We start from the raw sequence: 22431 nt of genomic DNA, 5'->3' as shown, positions 1-22431 counted from the left end.
TAAGGTGTCAGGTCTCGTACAATTAGGCATCAGATGAAAAGGCATCGAATGAAATGGACTCAGACAAAAATGCATCAGACTAAAAGGCATCATACCTGATATTGTATTCTTACTGCTTTAATTAAATATTACACTGGTTAGGTTTTATACAGAAAAGAGCATGGCAATTTTCACATTGGTCTGCAGAAAAACAGCAATTATCTGAATTCAAATGTAATCGAATCTCTGACAGTAGGTGGCGCTGGAAAAGCAGAAATAAAGCTGTTTCCTTTGTAACCTCTGTACACAAAGCAGCTGTGCTTATAACAACGCAGTCTAATACCTCGGTTTTTTACTTCCCTTTTGAAAATTAACCATGGCTTTACTACAAATAAAACAAAAAACATGGTTATTGTAGTTAACCATGGTAACCACAAATTAACCATGGTTTTGCTACACTATAGTGTAGCAAACTATTGTTATACAGAAAAACTATTGTTATACAGATAGTATCAATCCGACAAAAAAAATCATAGTTACCACACTTTTACTATAATAAAACCATGGTTATTTTTCATAAGTGTTCACTATAGTTTGCAATGCAAGCTAGTTGCAGTGTTTTATTTAGCTAACTTTTTATACATACAAATAAAACTAGCGAATAATACAAATTTGCAAAATAATCTCAGTGGGATTGTGTTTTATACAACTTAGTGTAACATTTAACAGAAAACTGCATCCATTTCATCTTTAAGTCTGAGGCCGTATTGTCCGATGACTTTCTGTCCGAGTCTGTTTCGTCTGATGCCTTTTTTTATCTGAGGCTGTTTTGTCTGATGCCTATTTGTACAAGACCTGACACCTAACATCGTTTTTCCTGAGACCTGAAGCCTTTCAGTGTGAGGCACGATGCCCTTTTGTTCAGTGACTGAATCCTTTAGGTCTGAGGCATGACACCTTTCCATTGTATGACTGAGGTCTGAGGATGTCCTAAAATGTACACCATACTACAGGCTTTCATAGACAACCTAGGAAGTTGGGGAAGGTCTCGTTTTTTTTTTTAAGTTAGGCTGTTCACATATTGCCAATAAAAAAGATAAAGCCAACTGGCTATGGACAGAGGTCATGTGACAATATAACCAAAATATTTATCTTGAAAATGAGAGAAAATTGAAAGAACAAGACTTGAAGTGGTAAGGTTTAGGGGGAAAAAGTTATATACTTAAATTACTTGGATCATTTTTGCATAATTGCATATTTTCTTGCAAAAGATATTTTCAGAAAATATATTTAATTTAAATTAATGTTTGATTTCAGATGGTACATTTAATTAATTTACCAATTAATATATGTAATCAATATTAATTTATTATATATTATATATAAATATGTCTTTTATTGCATTTTTCTAGTTTTGAGCAAATATATCAAAATTCTCATATATATATATATATATATATATATATATATATATATATATATATATATATATATATATATATATACATCATGTTTTAAGATATTTTACTGGGAAAAAAATACAACATTGCTGATTAAGGAAATGATTTTTGCATTGCTGATTCACTGGGTGTCTATGAGAAATCTGAAGGACTGATGAAGCATTGCACATTTAATATGTAACAATAGTTGCTCATTAACTCTTTTTTTTCTCTCACTGACATGTTTCGCAACGTCGCTCCTGCAGGGAAATGACACACAGGTCAGAGCAAGAAAGGAGAAGAGAGGCTGTGGGAACCTCTGCTCGCACACAAACACACACGCACACAAACACAAACCAAGCACGGCATTACTGTAAAACATCCCAGTTATGAATGATCGATCTCCAAAAACTAAGTCAAAAGTAAATTTCTGAATTAACAAACATGCAAATAAACAAAAACACTGACTGATAAAGTTTTTCTCACGAGGGTGAAGAAACCCTTGCCATCAGTCACGCATGAATAGATAAAGGCGTGAAGATACAGGAAAGTAAAACTGCATACCTCATGAAGCATAAGGAGAATGAAACTGGCGGCTTGACAGCGTATCACTGCCTGCTGCTACAGGCCTGTTGGGATGCTAATATCAGTTTTGAGAAACATGATTGAGGTGCTATGATGTCACTGCGTTTATGGGTTCTGAGGAACTGGGAGAGCCTGAGATTCCTTGATAAAAGACATGGATTTTTTTTTTTTTTTTACAGTTTTGTCAGTGTCAACACACTGCAGTATCACACCTCAAATGTTTCTTTGCACAAAGGGGTATGGAACAGATTTCAATATGCCAACAAAAAAAATGCTTCTGTAATGCACTTTGTTTTAAAGTGAAACAGCATTTTTGACAAAAGACTGAAAGACTTTAAAAATTGGAATAACATGCATGGGTGAATTGTGCACAATAACATCAGTAAATCAGGTCAATTTTGAATTTATGTTGACATTAAAATGTAAAAAAATGTAATTCCAGTCCTGGAAAATGTACAGAACAACCAATCAGATAGTTAGATGCTATACTAATCTCAATTTTTGAGCCACACTATCATTCAAAAGCAAGCATTAAATTGATCAAAAGTGACATAAAAACATTTATAATAAAATATTTATATTTGAAATAAATTTATATTTATATGTTTTCAACATTGATAATAATCATAAATGTTTCTTGAGCATCAAATCATCATATCAGAATGATTTCTGAAGGATCATGTGACACTGAAGACTGCAGTAATGATGCTGAAAATTCAGCTTTGATCACAGGAATAAATTACTTTTTTAAACTATATTACAAAAGAAAACAGTTTTTTGAAATTGTAAAAATATTTCACAATATTACAGTTTTTACTGTAATTTTGATCAAATAAATGCAGACTTGGTGAGCAAAATTTTACCGACCTCTCAACCTTTGAACAGTAATGTGTTTAGTTGTTTGTGAGGTAAGCCTCATGTTTTTGTTTTTTTTTTTTTATGTGAATGAATCATACCTGCTTTCTTCATTGTCTATATATTGCAGTTTATTCCATCCAGCAGAGGCTGAGGGGGCGTGTCCCAAAGGGAGGGGGTGGGCGGCTCCTGTTTAGGCCTGTGCCATAATCTATTCATGACCGCTCTTTAAGGAGAGTGAGACCCAGCTGCTCTAATTTAAAAATAAAGACCCCCACCTTTATCATACCCTCCTTCCTCCATCTCTATTTCACAGGAGATTCCCCTCCTGATCCCCTTTTCTTCGCCATCCCCCCCATTCTTGTCATGTTCTTTTCATTAGGGACTCCTCTAGCACGGACTGGGAGATGATTAACCGCTTCACGTTTAGCTTTGAAAAGAGCAGTTTGTCGTCCCGAGAAAGAGCCGTCTCCGACCAGCTGCCATTACAGGCATGAAAAGACTGAGGCTGTTTCTGTGGCAAAAACAATGGAGAACTAGCAGGGGTCCTGTGTTGTGATATTCATGGCTCTTGCTCATGAATAATATATGCATATTAACAGGACTGTCACAATGGCAACTTGTGCCGAAATGTGTAGGGAATGAACCTCATTAGAATGCAATCAAGTGAAGTACCGAAAATGCAATAAGGCAGAGACACCAGGAAAGAAGGTCAGAGAGCGATGCCTAATACGATTCAGACTGACAGTCTTTGGCATGCTGATGCTCAGATAATGTCTATGCAGGCTCATGGGAAAAAACTGTCAGAGATCATGTGTATGCTGACTGAGCTGTATAAACCTAGACAGGCCTGACACCAATTTAATTTTAGGTGAATGAAAATGACACTATACTGGATAGATGTACAGTCAGTTGAATGGATTGTCCTGTGTGACTTGGTGTTCATTTTTGAGACAATGAAACAAAAATATGTCTTTCTAGTGGAAAAAGAATTATATGTTGCAAAAATTATATGTGATATAGCAAATACAAATTAAATGGTATTCACCCCAATATATTAATTTATATATATATATATATATATATATATATATATATATATATATATATATATATATATATATATATATATATATATATATATATATATATATATTATTATTATTATTATATTATAATTATTTTTTTCCCTCAAAGTACACATTTTATGTTTGAATACTTTTACCATTTGTTTTCGATTTAACATTTAACTTATTTATATATTTTATTATATTTGGGTGACAAAAATTGCTCTAGAACACGTCTTTGTAGTGGAACAAAAAAAAGCATATGTCGCAAAAATTACGTGACCTAGCAAATACAAATTAATTTTAATTTATTTATTATACATTTTATATATATATATATATATATATATATATATATATATATATATATATATATATATATATATATATATATATATATATATATGTATATTTATATTTATTTATTTTCCAAAGTACACATTTTATTTTATTTTTGAATCCTCATACCATTTGTTTTCGATTTAACATTTAACTTATTTATTTATTTTATTATATTTGGGTGACAAAAATTGCTTTAGAACACGTCTTTGTAGTGGAACAAAAAATGATATGTTGCAAAAATTACATGTGACATAGCAAATACAAATTAAATGGTATTCACCTAATTATTTTAATTTATTTATTATACATTTTATTTATAATTTATATTTATTATATAATATATTATATAATATATTTATATTTATTATATTATTATATTTATATTTACACACACGCACACACACGCACACACACATATGTATATATATATATATATATATATATATATATATATATATATATATATATATATATATATATATATATATATATAATTTATTTTTACTTTTCCTTCCAAAGTACCAAAGTACACATTTTATTTTATTATTTTTTTTATCTTTTCCTCATACCATTTGTTTTCGATTTAATATTTAACTTATTTATATATTTATTATATTTGGGCGACAAAAATCGCTTAGTTTAGAACACAGGGTGGATGTTATTTCCATCCATAGCCCAGCCCACTCATGAATATGGAAGCAAGTATCGGCCACGCCCCTCCTCCGTGAACGCGCTGTATAGATGGAGCGTTCTCTCAGCCGCATTCGCAGCTTTTCCTCTCCAGCCCGTGGGCATTGTTGTAAAAACAGAAGGACAATACAAGAATAGAGTGGAGGATAATAGAGCCTCTAAAGGGGCATCAGGGAATCTGTCCTCTATTGGATCTGAGCGGCTCTGTCCTCGTGCATGAGGCACTATATGAGAGCCGTGTGTCGGCTGAACTTCTAGTTTCACAGCGAACAGACAGACAGAGGAGGCATGATTCTCAGACGGAGTCCAAGTTTTGCGGTGCTGTCCGTTCATGTGCTTTTGCGGTGCCTGTGGATGCGGGTACGTGCGGTTTGGCTTTTCATATGTGACATGTCCTGATGCTTTCAGAACATTTACACTGCTGTAGATTTGAAAACAAGATGTCCTGTAGTTCTCATTTAAATTCGCAGTTTTTTTCCTGGATCTCACAAGTTTTTTAACAAACTTTTTTTGGGCAAATCTTGATTCTTTATGCACACAACAGCGGAAAACAACATGCTTGGACAAGATTTTGGCACTTGAGTTAGATAGATAGATAGATAGATAGATAGATAGATAGATAGATAGATAGATAGATAGATAGATAGATAGATAGATAGATAGGTATAATGTCAAAGATTTGACACTAATATTAACCGTTTTCCGTGTTTTTTGTTCCAGGTATGTGAGGCATCGGGGCATTTTGAGATGCAGGTTTTGTCCATGCAGAACGTGAACGGGGAGCTGCAGAGCGGCGCGTGCTGTGACGGCGCGCGCGCCGCGGCGGACCGCACATGCACGGCGGATGAGTGCGATACGTTTTTTCGCGTGTGTTTGAAGGAGTATCAGTCGCGGGTGTCTTCGGGAGGCCCGTGCAGTTACGGAAGCGGATCTACTCCAGTTATCGGTGGGAATACTTTTTCTGTCAAGCCTTTCGACGACACGAACGATAAATCCCGGATTGTGCTACCCTTCAGTTTCGCGTGGCCGGTGAGTTGAAAAGGCTGTTTTGTTATCAAAGACGTTGGGAAATCATAATCTGATTAAACAAGTCGGCTAAACGTAGGATTACGGGAGACCGGGGCTAGTTGTCACACTCTTTAGGCTACTGCATTAAATATTTCTCACGGTGGGATTATGTGTGGAAGTCAGTTTGTGTATTGACTATTTGTTGCCATTGAACATCCACACTGTAATTGACCATGAAAAAAGTTCAGTTTTTGTGACAACATGCACCCATAGAGTGTCATTAAACCCCCTGTGACAACTTGCCCCGGTCTCCTCTACGCTATACCATTTCCATGAGGCATCCTGTTTGTAAACATTTCCCAGGATTCTGATTACAAGATGTTGTTTTGTGAACGCCGGTTCTGGCTCCGTTCACGTGCTCTGTGCCATGGCATTCCTGTATGATGACGCTCAGGTTGGATAGGGGTCGTGTTACCCCACCCTGGCTCCTCCAGTATCCTCTCAAAACTGCAGGACAATGCGTTATAAAACACCTGAGTTTATCTCCAGCACCTACTGATGGACATTCAGAGGCTGTTTTACACACAATGGCCACAGGAAACTGCTTTAGATATCCAGTCAGGGCCACCATTGATCATTTAAGGAGGGTTATCTTGCTTATCTCTGTCTTTCTCAGTGAAACCTAGTGAGCTGCCTACCTAGACTGCATTTTTGGGTATCATAGGTGCCCTCCTTGCCCAAAACGTGCCTATAATGCGGTCTAGGTTGGTTCACTATAGATTTTGAGACACATCCAGGAGTCAAACCTTCAAAGCATGCATTCACATATAAGCTTTATATATGGCCAATTCTGATATGGATAACTAGGGCAGAGTGGACTAAATGCTATATACAGAAATAAAAAATGAGAATTCAGTCATAGCAATGATTAAATCAACACCTATTTTACAAAATATTTACTTGAAATTCACACAAGAACATGGTTATTGGCTCATGCTGATCATTTCAGAATAGTCAGATATTGGCCAGTTAACCACCCAAGCTGATTTATTAGTCTATGTAATGCTTTTTGCTTGTGATTGACCAATATACTGTACATTATTTGGTCATTTTGTGATTATCGGCATTGGCCATGCTTGATTGGCAGAAGTGTTAGTTCCTCAGTGCTTTGCAGTGCCAAAATCTTTTGACAACCTTGTCAATGAATAATATACATTTTTTGGGGTGAGTAAAGATTTTGTGCATGTCACATTTGACCAGTGACCAGAGACCACCTTCCTCTGTAGTCTAGACATTACTGAAAAATAGAATTACATAATCAACTAACTATCTAAAGTATAAATGTCTATATTTTACACATTTATTTTTATCAAGTTTAAATGATTCCTTTTCAATTTATTTATTTCTAAATATTTTAGATTCAGAAGTTCCTATCTAAAGAGTAAATCTATTTATTTTTACAGTTTTATTTTTTTCCCAAGTTACTTTTTTTCAAATTGATTCATTTTCAAATTATTTATTGAATTATTTTAGTAAAAAATATGTAAAATAAATATATTTAATTGCAGAAATTGTTAAAATTAAATATTAAATAGCGTGATATCATATAGGCCTATGCCACCCACTCTTAAAAATAACCCAAGTTGGGTTAAATATAGACAAACCCAGCGGTTGGGTTAGATGTTTGACCAAACCGGCTGGGTAGTTTTATTTAACTCAAATATTGTTTAAAAAATACTTTATACAGAGCTTCCCACAGGTTTGAAATATACTTGCGGTGGTAGCCGCCTATTAACGTTACCCACGGCACAAAAATAGTCTACTACATGTGACAAATGTGATTTTTAACAGTATTTTTATTTATTGAAATTAATTTTAATTACATGGCATATTACACTTAATTACATACTAATATTATGCATTATTATGCATTGTAAATTATGCAAAATTACAGCATTTAAATGGTTCACCTTTTCCTATATTCTCCTTGCTGTCGTATAGTGTCTCTCTCAGTGAATGGGACACAGATTTTACTAGTAAAATTTATATAATGAATAATATATGTGTCAAATAATGTTCTTAATCTTTTCTTCCTGTGGGAGAGACTACAATAATTTACTATGAATTAAATGGAAATCAAATTAAATATAATTTATTGTGTAACCAAAATACCAATAATGCCCAAAAGAAAAAGAAAAAACTTAGCGTGTGACTTTTAATTATAAACAAGCACGAAATACACAGGTACTCTTATTTTGAAATGTCTGTACTATTGCAGGCTGATCCTTCAAATTCTTACAATCGTCTAAAACATTTTATATAAAGGCCATGAAGTAGACTTTGTAATAATTCATCAACTTGAGTTCATTAGCAATCGCTTGGCATAAATCTGCACTTTTCATTGATTGAGAATCACTTTGAAGCAGTCTGAAGCACTGTTGCGCAAGCCTGTAGAACACACAACAGCGCCCCCTTGTGACTTTCCAAAATGCAGCGCCTGTGGGAATGTCAGCAGGAGTAAACAGTTCTGACGCACACGTAACGAGCAGGTATGAAACGACTAGTTTATCGATCGCGGATGGTTTCATTATCTCGCGCGGATATAAAAGTATAAGAGGATACAAATAATAAAAGCAAGAATGTGTCTCCAAATATACTTGGGCGGCCGTTATTATACGTGGGCGGCCCGCCCAAGTAAAGTCTATGTGTGGGAAGCATTGATATTGCTTGCTCAAAATGAACCTAAAATAGGTTGGAAATTAACATTTATTAATATGTTTAATACATGAACATTTATTTATAAGTTTAATAAATAATTATTAAATAAAAATAATTTATTAAATTGCTTATTAATGAATATTCAAATTTGATCATTATTGTTGTCTCTAGTAATTATGTGTCTGATTCTTAATTTCCAACCAATATTGGGTTCATTTTAAGCCAGCCATATAGTCATTTTTAATCAATAGTTGAGTTAAATAAAACTACCCAGCAGGTTAGTCAAGTTTTTAACCCAGCATTTTTTAGAGTGCATCTTTATATCGGCCACCTGCTATATCAGCATCGGCCATCAAAAATCTCTATGTCGGTCAAAGACACTGCCATGCAGCCCCTGAAAATCTCTTATCAGAGGACCGCTACTTTTTTTAGAACGTCGCCCAAGGCTGATCTGATTCTGGCGTCCATTTTTCTCCATTCTGAATCTGAATGGTGGAATTGTTTTTGCTGAAGCCCATGTTTACTTTCACAACTCATAAGACCGAGCCGTCAATACGAGGTCAAAGCGAGTCAGTCTGATAGTCCAATTAGGGCCAGTTTCCGTGGCAGCGGCGCTCAAACATCTCACCCCCTGCCCACGTCGATCAGAGCAGTCTAGACCTGCCTCACAGCCGCTCTGAATGGCCATTAATTAGACATTGTCATCTTGCATGCTTTCTTTTCCATCACAAGTCTACCTAGCAATTGAAATGGATGCTGGATTGTGGGACGGCGGTTCAACAAAGCAGGTTAACAAAGAAACACAGGGGGTCTTTGCATGAGTGTGTGTGTTCTGATCTATCTGTTGTTCGTTTTTGCATCATCAGCAGTAGTCAGATGAAAATGCAGGCTGTGTGTATGGATGTTTAGGAGGATGTCTTGGTAACCAGCGTCCTGCTGTTAGTGAACTTGGAGACGCTGAAGACTAGGGAGTTTCTAGAGTGGTTGTCCTTAAATATTTCATACTTCACCCATGTCCTCTTTAATTGTTCCGTTAATAACTTCTTGAAGAACCATTTTCACTGTATAGGGTTGCTGAGTTGCTCTTTGGTCCTTTGGAAATGAAAAAAGGTATTTTATTACATTTTATAGGTTTTCAGATCCATTTATTGATCTCTCAGTCATAATAACATCCTGTTTATTCATGTGAAATTAAATATGGCGACTCCTGAAGGTCTTTAGTTAGTAAAACTCTTTTTAAAAGTTCAAGGTGGGTCATTCCGTGTCAAATCAACCAAACTTCGGAAACGTTTCCAACTCAATTTTTTTTATTTTGTTGATATTTTTTTCTGTACAATGACAAACATAAATAGTGATGAAAGTCAAAATATTCAATGTCATGGATGTAATATTTTGTAGAGGGGGCTCAAAATGACAATTTTCACCTGAGATCCGGAGCTAAATTTGAGGGGTGTAAAAATGACTTTAGAAAGATGGCAGCATCATTATTTTATTTTTACACAGAGATTGGTAGGTCTATTAGTAAAATCTGTTGACTTTAGCAATCTTTGTTGCATTATATACCAATGGTGACAGTTCAAAAATGGCAAAAAAGCACTTCTTGTGTTTTTTGCCTCAAGTTTGCATGCCTGTAACTCAAGAAGTATTAAACATATCTTAATATCCTTTTAGATTCTGGCTCTTAACAAACTTTCCTTTTAGTATCTTCATTTTAAAGACCCTCAGTGGTTCGATCCCAGAGATATGGGGATCTCAATGTGGCTCCATGAGTAAATTGGTAAATTTTACACATTTTCAGTGGTCGAAAACCAAATGTGGGTCACTTTGCATGCAACTGATACTTTTCTCTTTTAAAGAGGAATATCTGAAGAACAAATAATGTTGAGACTAGAAATGTATCTTGTTTTTTTCTATCAACACAATTGCATAGACCATGCTTCTCTGAGTGCCAAAAAATTCTTTTTCCAAAGTTTGCATGCCTGTAACTCTAAAAGTATATTCAAGATATCTTAATATCCCTCTAGATTCTCAAATAAGCCGTTACAGGGTAAATACATATACAGTGAGATATAAATATTGAATATGTTCAAACAAGCATCTGTCAGTGTGTGAAGTGAGTGCTGTCCGAGAGGTTCTTCATGTCTTTCTGAAAAACGGTCTCCAGTTCAAATCACTGAGGTGTCATTTGCAGATGAATCCTGTTGCTCTTCTGTGTCTTTTTGTGTGAGTTTGAACTTTGAATGGCCTGCGTGCAGCTCCAGCCCAAGCTACACACACACTCGTCTGAATTTACCTTCATTTGTGTGGTGTGTGCGTGGATGGATGGATTAAAGCTCATAAAGGCCCGTAGATCCCTCAGACTGCAGAGGCAGGAAGAGTCGGCATTGTTAGTGTGCGTGACGTGAGGTCATCTCACTGACAGAGTGAATGTTTCTGCTCTCTCTTCTCAGAATCAGACTCATATTCTGAGAGTCTTTCCTGTTTTTTCCTCAAACATCATCTAACATCTTGTTGAGGATTTTCTCACGCATTCTTTCTCTCTCCTGTCTGTCCTGTTACTTATCTTCGGTCGAGATAGTGAAAGTGATGTCTGCTGATAAAGCAAAGAGTGATCAATCATTACAGTGTTTGTGCGGCAATGCTGTATTAATGTTCCTAAAACATTCTGGAAAGGTTTGTTATAAACCCTTAACCCTGTGTATGTGAACAGCTTGAACATATTTGAACTTAGTTCAAGATAGTTTTAGTTTTTTTAATGTAATCTCTCGTTCAAAAGTTTGGGGTCAGTAAGTTTATTTTTTAAAGAAATTTATACTTTTATTGAGCAAGGACACATTAAATTCAAAAGATGTTAACAGCAAATACTGTTATTTTGAACATTTTTCATCAAAGAATGCTGAAAAAAAGTATCAGTGTCCACAAAAATATTAAATAGCACAATTGTTTTCAACATTGATAATAATCATGTTTCTTGAGCATCAAATCATCATATTAGAATGATTTCCGAAAGATCATGTGACACTGAAGACTGGAGTAATGATGCTGAAAATTCAAAATATGTTGCTGGAAATTTTTTAATTAAACCAGTTATTTTAATTGTCAAAATATTTCACAGCTTTACTGTATTTTCGATCAAATAAATGAGCAGAAGAGACTTCTTTCAAAAACAATAAAAGATCTTACCAACCTCAAACTTTTGAAAGTTAGTGTAACTGTTTTGGGTTTTATATTTTTAAATGTTATATTTTTTTTTTTTTTTACTTTTTAAAAGTGTTAAACTTTTAAGTTCTAGATTCATGTTTAAAATCTCCCATAGACTTAAATTGATAGAATATTCTGAAATCTAACGGACAGTGATGGTGTCATCGTATTATTTGCATATTGAGTTGTGATTGGTTTTGCCTATACTGCATATATTTAATCATTTAGCTTCATCATCTAATCATTTTCAACTCATACTTAAATTCACAAGTGTTTCTGTCAGTTTTGTCTAAACCTCACCCATGTTAGTCAACTAGACAAAATCAGCATAATTAATTGTAATATCATCAAATGTGAGATTTACTGACACTGAAGACCAGCAGGTTGTCTTTATTGTAATCCACTGGATCATTGTGAATTAAGGCGATTCTTGGGAGTGTGGTGTGTATTGATGTTTTCATATGTCTTTTTTTCTTTCTTTCAGAGGTCATATACGTTGATTGTGGAGGCTTTGGATTTCAATAATGACTCGAGCACTGGCAGTAAGTATCTCTCTCTCTCTCACACACACACACACATGCATACGTACACACTTTGTTCTGTATGTTTGAAGAGAGTACAGTCAGAAAGTGTGTAAAAGCAGCATGCTATTTGTGTGTATTTGTGTGCATTTCTGTGTGTGTGTGTGTTGTGGATGGCTGGCAAACACATCCTGTTACTAAACCGCTGCCTGCACCTGCTTGCATTCATCAGAGTCTTTTAAACACATTTTTATAAGCATGAGACTACTCACACACACACAGCAGTGAGAAAGTAGGAAATTTGGTTCATTACTTGCAATAGTTTGTGTAGAAACGAAGATATGTGTGTTCGTTATTTATTTCATTCAGATCTTAGTGAACGATGCCTGTGCCAAATATGAACACGAGTGCAAATATTGACTTGTATTTAACACCAACATGTCAAGTAGCCTTTAGCATGGGTCCAGCTTCTGTAGTGCGTCGTTCATTAACACACACACACACACACAGTAAATGAAACAGCAGTAAGCATAAACAATCAAATGACTATTTTAGCTGCTGTTTAACTAAGTTTTCAAGGTGTAGTACTCTGTACTACACTGTAGAAAAAAATCCCAGTAAAATTTACTGTAAAAAACCGGCAGCTGTGGTTGCCAGAACTTTACCGTAAAAAATACAGTAGCAACGTAAAATAAAACATCTGTTAAATTTACGGTAAAATAACGTATTTCATTAACTGATATAATGTTAATTTACCAACCTAATGAAGTACTAATATCTGTTTTGTACCTTTATAATACACTGACAGTCACCAAACACAGTGGTGATGAGAATCACATGATGAATCAAAGTTCATCACAAGCAGTTTTTCCACAAGCTGAGAAGAACAACACTAACAAATAGAAGGAGCACACAGTGTCATTCACACACACACTAAACACCATCATGGTAACATGCATGAAATTTTAAAAATGCAATAAACACTAATTTAACAACATTAGATGTAACATAAAACCCTAAAGTACACAACTGATTCGAAAAAAATGAGAAAAACTAACAAAAAACAGTTATTTCAACGAAAATATATCAAATGTGAAGTGTCACGCAGGGAATTGTGGGAATGTCAATTTACGTTTTTTCACTGTAAATTTTACAATGAAAAATTGTTATTTTTCACTTCCAAAAACTGTGAATTTAACGGTATTTTACCGTAAAATTACATTAAATGTACCGTTAGATCTATTACAGTTATTCACCGTATATAGTATGGAAACTTTTTGTAAACCAATTAACAGTTTTTCACCGCAGCATTTTTACAGTCTTTTACTGTTAAAATCACGGGCATTTTTTACAGTGTATATACTTATACTAATTCTGCAGTATATAGTAAACTGTGCATGATTAATAAACTGGGCATAATATTTGCTGTAATATTCCTTTTTAAATCATTTTATATATGTAAATATTTACCATGACAGTTTTCCCTCTTGCACTATGGTGCGATGTTTCCAGCGTCATGCGCGAGTGTGAAGGTCCGTCTCGCTCTCAGGTAAACAGCGAGGAGAGGTAACAGTGAGATCTCAGGTTTGACAGCCTGACACTGATGCCTTTCCTCCTCTATTTCTAAAGGACAGGTTTGGGTCAGGACAGTTAGTTCTCCTAAACCACGAGCCACACACACTTCACACGCTCCTCTCACAATTTATAGCCCTTCGGCCAAATACCTCACTGCTGTGCTGGATACTGGCCTGCCCTGAAAAAATTACTACGGTATTTTTCTGCACATAAGAACAATAGTAAACAAAGAACACAGTACACTGCTCTTAAAGGGACAGTTCACCCCAAAAATTAAATATCTGTCATCATTTACTCATCCTCTTGTTGTTCAAACTGCAACTTTAAATTATGCCTGGTTGAGTTGAGTTAGTATGTTGAAACTCGCGGTTATTTTAAGGGGCGTGACATTTCCCAAACACGCTCAAAGTGGTTGACCAATCACAACACACTGATCCAGCCAACCAATCAGAGCACATTATGCTTTTCAGAAGGAGGAGCTTCATAGCGACAGGAACTAAACAGAGCGTTACTGACAGACTGGAAAAAGAGGTGCTGCAACAATGTCACGATATGTGAATAATAATGTGTTTTTTGAACATACAAGCATGAAAAAAGAGGATAAAAGGATTAAATTTAGGTATATTTCCTCTTCATAAGACTTGGAATAGAGAGTACAAATCATATAAGGGAACATTTATGATTCTTTAATTATGCTTTTTGTCATTTTGGGGTCTATAAATCATGTACTTTTGTTGTATATAATAGACATTCAGCCTAAAATCTCCTTTTGTGTTTCATGGGGTCATATCCTATTAGAAACCTGTCACCTTAAAGCCAGTACACAAATCTGCTTGTTGCAAACAGACTGTGTGTGTCAGAGAGTTGTGTAAGCTAGTGGCATACTTTCATAGTCACGCCGAACACAAGCGTAATTAAACTACAGCTGCACCCTAAAGTGTCCAGTTCTCCCTGTTTCTCTCTCCTCTAGGCATTAATGGACAAGTAATAGAGAAAGCGGTCCAGTCGGGAATGATCAACCCAAACCGTCAATGGCAGCTCCTGAAGCACAACGGCCCCGTGGCTCAGTTCCAGTACCAGATTCGGGTGACCTGCGATGAGCATTACTTTGGCTTCGGCTGCAACAAGTTCTGTCGGCCCAGAGATGACTTTTTCGGCCACTATACCTGCGATCACAATGGCAACAAGACCTGCTTGGAGGGATGGGCTGGCCCAGAATGCAACACTGGTAAGGGGCGTGGCCTTGATGGTGGCCGTTGGACACACTTTCATTGCTGTTGTGCATGGATTTAAGGATTACGCTAGAGGTATACAGCCGTTGGGGACAGAAAGAATTTAAATGTTTTTGAAAAAAGTCTCTCATGCTCACCAAGTCCAAAAATACAGTAATATTTTGAAATATTTAATGTTTTCCATTTGAAAATATTGTAAAATGTAATTTATTCCTGTGATCAAATCAGCATCATTACTCCAGTCTTCAGTGTCACATGATCCTTCAGAAATCATTCTAATATGATGATTTGATGCTCAAGAAACATTTCTGATTATTATCAATACTGAAATCAGTTTTTGCTGCTTCATATTTTTAAGGAAACTGTGATACATTTTTTAGGATTTTTTGATGAATAGAAAGTTTAGCATTTATTTGAAATAAAAACATTTTGTAAATTACTTTAACTAAAATTTCCAAACCGGAAATACTTAAATACAAATTAATAAAAAAAAATTTAAAAAGTAATGAACATTTATGTACTGAATATAATTTTTATAAATTTTTTAACATGCATTGTAATAGTTTTATAAACTTTCTAATCGTTGCACATTTTATTTTTTAAGAAAAATCACAAAACACTGGAAAAGTTAGGGAAATTCATGGTTTAAAAAGTGTGGGAATTGGATTCAGGCTTGGTCAGACTGGACTTATAATGGCTCTGTATCATTGACCTCATAGGGATGTTGTTATATGAGATTGTCACTATCACAACAAAGCTTTGGCTCTCTCTCTTTTACACACACACACACACACAGCATCCCGTCTGACAGCCAGTGTGTGTTCGTGTTTGATACGGTGTGGGTTTGCAACAGTATTAGGCTGGATTTTATCTCTGTAATAGTGTTTATTCCCTCATTCATTCCCGCATGAAGAAACATGAGTGGAGGGCAGGAGAAATGACATCATGTTGGCAGAGTGTGTGATGATGTTCCGAGCGGCTGAATGGCGTGATGAGAGAGAACTGCTGAGATCACACAGATGGAGCTGATAGCAGTAACCATATTCCTCTTTCTCTCTTGTTTTCTTAGCGATCTGTAAGCAGGGCTGTAGCATTGAGCATGGCTCCTGTAAAGTGCCTGGAGACTGCAGGTAACATATAGCATTTATTTGTACATTTTTAATCTTTTAATGACTTTGTTCCAAAACCAGGTGAGCTGACTCTTCTGTCCAAATATACTGTCCAAGGGCAGCATGCTAAATAAAAGCTTAGAGCCTCATAAGTACACCCAAACAAGGCCTACTCATTAGTAGGGATGTGCCCGAAGCCGAATGCCTCATTCGGAAAGGCACAGATGATGAATAACGCATTATACGGAACCCCTAAAGGGACATAATCATGGGGAAAATATGAGATGGGAGAAAAAATTAATTCCAATGGACTAGTTGCACGTGGCCGCCATGTTGGATTTTCAACGAGCGAGTGTACGCATAAACACTTCAGGTTTCGCTTTATGCTGGTGCAGAGTGCCAGAGAAAGCCGAAAATTATCTCTTATAGTTAACTTAAAATACAACTAAGAAGATATATAGTACAATCACAAGAGCCAATGGCATTTAAATGCATGCATGCATGGGTTAAATTAATGATCTCATGGTGCATACGCATATACAATGACAATAATGCCTGTAAATATACAACTAAAATTAGAGTTGTCTGCATAAAATGCCTTGTGAACATTTACACGTTTGCCCTGTGATAAATTTATCTCCATAAATACTATTTTCTCAATTCTGCGCGTATATTTTCACTTACCTACATCAATTGCTCCATCAATATGATCATATTTTACGATTTCTTTGCATCAATTATCTTTTTAGATAAAAACAAGGGCTGTGAAAAGATTGCGATTAATTGACATTTTTAATAAAGAGATCCCTGTGGATCACCACTGAGCCTGAGCCACATAATCAACAGGAGAAAGATTGAAAATCAAAGATTATCAATCAAACATAATTTCTGAAATCCTGTCTAGGTCGGCAGCTCACAAGGAATTGCAACAGAGCCACGTTATACGTCAGTGACTTCCTTGTTACAAAAAGTGTGTGTCTTATATTCAGAGGTGATGTTCTGCCCTTCACAGGTGTCTGTACGGCTGGCAGGGCGAGTATTGTGACCAGTGTATTCCTCATCCTGGTTGTGTTCACGGCACATGCGGCGAACCCTGGCAATGCCTGTGTGACACAAACTGGGGAGGGCAGCTCTGTGACAAAGGTATTCTATTCCGTTCTGTTCTGTTCCGTTCAGTTCCATTTTGTTCAATTCCATACCATGCAATACCTTTACATTCCATGCCATGCTATTCAGCTTGGCTTATTTGTTGTTTTATCTGATTTAGACTTGAACACCTGTGGCACACGGCAGCCCTGTCTCAATGGCGGCACCTGCAGTAACACCGGACCAGACAAATACCACTGTGCCTGTCCTGATGGATACTCTGGACAGAACTGTGAGAGAGGTGGGTCACACACAGACAGACACACCACACATGAGTGATGTCCACTGCAAACATCCAGTATAAAAAGAGAGGGAGGAGGACTGGAAGTGGCACCTGATTGAACTTTAGATAATTATGAAACACAAAAGCCTGAAGATACATCATGATTTCTCCATATTTACTCTACAGTTTAAATGTTTGGGATCGGTACGATTTTTAAATGTCTTTGAAAGAAGTCTCTTCTGCTCACCAAGGCTGCATTTATTTGATTAAAAACACAGTAAAAACCGTAATATTGTGAAATATTATTGCAATTTAAAATAACTGTTTTCTGTCTGATTATATTTTAAAATGTAATTTATTCCTGTGATAAAAGCTGAATTTTTTTGCATCGTTACTCCAGTCTTCAGTGTCACATGATCCATTCTAATATGATGATTTCATACTCAAGAAACATTTCTGATTATTCTGTCTTTGAATTGAAAGTTCAAAAGAACAGCATTTTTTATATATTTTTAGGGCTGCAACGATTAATCGCGATTAATCGTTTGCAAAATAAAAGTCTGTGTTTACGTAATATATATGTGTGTGTTCTGTGTATAGTAATTATGTATACATAAATACACACACATAAAGGTATAAAGTTTAGAAATATATGCATGTATTATAAATATATATTTATATATATTTTAAATTACATATAAACATAACGATTTTATATATAAATATAAAATTTTTCTTAAATATATACATGAATGTGTGTGTAATTATATATACATAATTATTATACACAGAACACATACATATATATTACATAAACAGACTTTTATTTTGCAAACGATTAATCGTTGCAGCCCTACATATTTTGCAACATTATAAATTTCTGTACTGTCACTTTTGATCAATTTAATGCATCCTTGCTGAAAAAAAGTATTAATACTTTTGAAAAAAATAAAAATAAAAAATGTAACCATAAACTTTTGAACACTAGCGTATGTATTTGATGTAAGGAATATTCCACATTCATGGAAGATCTGGAGAAAAAACATCTTGGATAAAATACTGATTGATTCGAATTTTCCAAAGAGAAGAAAGTTGTTCAACAATGGTTTGACAGAGGTTTTACTCAAGTGCATGATTTTTATGTTTTTCTGAATCGCTCGCGTTGCTTATCAGCGAGTCGTCTAATTAAGCATATATCATGTTGCCGTTCAAATTGGCGAGAAATTCAATTTTATTTACTCGCCAAAGCCAGTTTTTACTCACATTTGGCAACTTAACTTAGGATCCTGCTTGGCAGTGTTGCATATTCCTCTTTTTCGATTCATTCTGGATTCTGTCATCTGTCTGAGATTTGTTCAGTCACTAAAAGAGAGAAGATGCCCTGCCAAAAACATGCACACATACTCTTGAAATACCAATCAAGCAGTCGGTGTCCTGGCCAAGCCAAAGAATGCAGTGTGCATTAATTTGACTTGAGCAGAAAAATCCATCACATCGCATATGTGTGTTGGAAAAATAGCTCTGGTTGGTTTGGCATGATGTGTCTCCTGTCAAACACACTTCACCAGGCCATCCAGGACGCAATAATAGAGATATTTTCTTGTTCTGCTGTTTTCGGTTTGTTCTGGTGTGCTTCGGTTTTTTGTTTATCCTTTTTCTTGTCGTGTCTTATTGGAAATAAATGCTCTTAGCCTCTTGCTACACTCCTCTGTTTTTGTTGGTGGTCTCTGTTCGGTGTGAGAAAGGCCAAAGGGGCTTTCCCGTCCACTGACTGATCTGATAAAGAGCGATAGACCGAAGAGAGGGAGTGACTGGGAGATTGAAAGGGGGAAAACCAAGATGTGACCCTGCCTGACTGCCTGTGAACTCTTAAGAGAATATGATTTTGAGACAACAAAACTGATACTGATTCTTCTCTCTCTCATTTTAACATTCATTTGACCCTTTGCTAAACTCTGTCCCCATGATAAACTCTGTCCCCCCTTACCGCTCCTTTTACAAAACTCCCCGTGATTCAGAACTGGTGAAAGCACAGTTTTCAGTAAAGCTTAAACTTTTCAGTAAAAATTTTGTGGCAGATATTTGTGAAATGTTAGTTCAATCATGATAACTCTCTGAATAGTTTTAGCATGTTATTGAATATGGCAGTGTTAATGTATTTGGTCTTGGCAAACTAGATCTTCTTCTTTCTACTGTTGATTGTTGCTGCTGCAGATCAAGTATAGACTTGCTACTGCTAATAGATACACAGACACGCTGCTGTGAGCACGTAAGATATGCTGCTGTTGCAGATACATCCATGAATCCCGTAGCAGATCTAGGCAGGTGGAGCTGGGGAGGTGGAGGGGTTCAGAGGATCTCTGATAGTGCGCTGCAGGACCAGTTTATGGCGAAAATTGAACCAGACTGTTTAAATGTTGAGCAAGCAATCTCATTGGCTGCAGGATCGGCAGAGGCCAATCAGCTTGTGCCGTGTGATAATGATATGATTGCTGCAGCCTTGCAGATTGCATGTAAAAGACCTTTAATCCTGTGCCATCTAGAGTTTCATGACTGGATATTTTATTGATACAACTGTGCATTTGTATTAAACATATTTTTAAATTTAGTAAAGTAGTTTTTAATCATTTTAGTTTTAGTTTAGTGCTGCTAGAACAATACCAAATGAAAATAAGTGGCTCCTAACTAATAACATAAATAAATAAATATACATGAAATATTGATTTGAATTTAAATGATTCCATTACATGAGTAGAAAGAGACCGTGGAGCCTTAAAATGACATGAAACAGGCAGAGGCATACAGTACTGCTGGAATAGAGGGAGATTTTCTCATTGTTTGGCAAATGTGTGGTCCATGTGTTTTATTTTGGGGTAGAATGTCTGTGTATTTTGTGCATTCCTTCAGAAAATGCTGTTCTGTCTCAGTTTTGCTTTGATTGTGTGTGGGCACATTATAACATCTCTTTCTCTGGCTCTCTATAGCGGATAATGCCTGTCTGTCTGAGCCGTGTTTGAACGGAGGAAGTTGTGTGGAGTCCAGTCAGGGGTTTGAGTGCCAGTGTTCGCCAGGCTGGACAGGACCGTCCTGCAATATCAGTAAGCCTTCTCTACAACAGCTCAAACTGCTCAGATTTGCCTTCAGTCATAGGTCAGCAATTTTCATACTTGAAAAGAAATCGAGTTGACATTGAAAGAGAGCGCCGAGCCGTGTATAGAAACCAGAATATCATAGAGACTTGGAGGTGGGCTCTTCTTACTCGGGCCTGTAAAATTTATACCACTCACAACACTCTAGTAACATGGCATGGGACAAGTACCTCTCTTATTTATGTCAGAAAATCTGATTTTATGACAGTTTTCTCATTTGTTTCCTTTTTATTTTTCCTAAAGGGTAATATCTGAGACAAAGATATTATCCTGAAATAAAACATTACTCAGAACTTCAGAAGTCTTTTAAAACATGATGCAAATCTCCTTTGGGTTTTTCCTCTTCCTCAGATGAAGATGACTGCAGTCCAAACCCGTGCAATCACAGCGGTGTGTGCGTGGACCTGGTGGACGCCTTTAAATGCATCTGTCCGGCGCAGTGGACCGGAAAGACGTGTCTCATTGGTGTGTGTCTCTTCTTTACCCCTCTCTGTGCCTCCTCTCTAGCAGTGCGCCTTCCCCTCTCTTTCTTTGAGTCAGGGTGTGTTTGTCCAAAAATCCAATTTCCGTGGTAACCGAGTCCGCTTTGGAAGAATTTAAGTAACAGACCACCATGAGACCCCACCGCTGTTTCATACTAGAGTGCATTTACAGTTCATTAACACACACACACACACACACACACACACACACACACACATAGTCGTGCAAATTCTTCAGGGACGTTTGGCTGTATGTGAATCTGTCTGATTGTAATTTAGACTACGCTCATGCTGATTTCTTTTGTCATTTTTGGCCCAGATGCTAATGAGTGTGAGGAAAGCCCATGCATCAATGCCCATTCCTGCCGGAATCTGATTGGCGGATATTTTTGCGAGTGCCTCCCTGGTTGGACAGGACAGAATTGCGACATCAGTAAGTATTTCATGATTTCGAATTAAAGCAGTCAGAGACTGACTTCGCAGCCTAAATCGGTGCATATTTAATAATGCCCAAAAATAGGCAGTTAAAAAAATTAATTAAAAAAAATCTATGGGGTATTTTGAGCTGAAACTTCAGACACATTCAGGGGAAACCTTAGACTTATATTACATCTTGTAAAAACTGGTTCTAGGGCACCTTTAACTAAAAGTTGTGATATTACTCAGTGTTGCTATTGTTAACTAAAATTAAAACTATTATATTTTTTAAATTGAAATAAAACTGAAATAAAATTTAAATGTTAGATGACAAATTTAAACTTTAAAAGCTTTAACTTAAACTTATTTATTTCAGTTAGTTGCCAAGGTAAAATTTTAAGTTGAAGTACTAAAATGACTAAAACTAAGATTAAAATCAATTAAAGCTAAATAGAAATAAATAAAAAAATGACAAAAGCACAAAATTACTAAAACTAAAATTTAAATGAAAACTGAAATATAAAAAATAATAGCTAATTAAAAATATTGAATATTATAATAGTATATAAATTATGCTAAATAACACTAATATTTCTAAAATATTTTTGTGAATTTAGAAACATGACAGAAGTTCAGCTGTTTTCAAAACAATCTGATTTTTGTCATATTTTTCCAATAAATAGTGGTTAAGTG

General features: G+C 35.8%; 1 protein-coding gene across 2 annotated transcripts in view; it reads left to right on the top strand.

The window, feature by feature from the left end:
- The first annotated feature begins 5119 nt into the window (after positions 1-5119).
- jag1a (jagged canonical Notch ligand 1a) overlaps positions 5120-22431 on the top strand; it is a 32413-nt gene continuing 15101 nt past the window's right edge. For both annotated transcript variants that reach the window (XM_067402767.1, XM_067402766.1), the window contains exons 1-10: positions 5120-5317; positions 5678-5986; positions 12369-12426; positions 14951-15208; positions 16282-16342; positions 17334-17464; positions 17589-17708; positions 20675-20788; positions 21191-21304; positions 21641-21754. In XM_067402767.1, coding sequence (XP_067258868.1) covers positions 5246-5317; positions 5678-5986; positions 12369-12426; positions 14951-15208; positions 16282-16342; positions 17334-17464; positions 17589-17708; positions 20675-20788; positions 21191-21304; positions 21641-21754 — 1351 coding nt within the window. In that variant the 5' untranslated portion in view covers positions 5120-5245. The remainder of the gene's footprint in view (positions 5318-5677; positions 5987-12368; positions 12427-14950; positions 15209-16281; positions 16343-17333; positions 17465-17588; positions 17709-20674; positions 20789-21190; positions 21305-21640; positions 21755-22431) is intronic.

Source organism: Chanodichthys erythropterus, chromosome 12 (genome assembly GCF_024489055.1).
Source record: "Chanodichthys erythropterus isolate Z2021 chromosome 12, ASM2448905v1, whole genome shotgun sequence".
NCBI classification, from domain to species: Eukaryota; Metazoa; Chordata; class Actinopteri; order Cypriniformes; family Xenocyprididae; genus Chanodichthys; species Chanodichthys erythropterus.
This window is presented reverse-complemented; position numbering and strand designations above follow the sequence as displayed.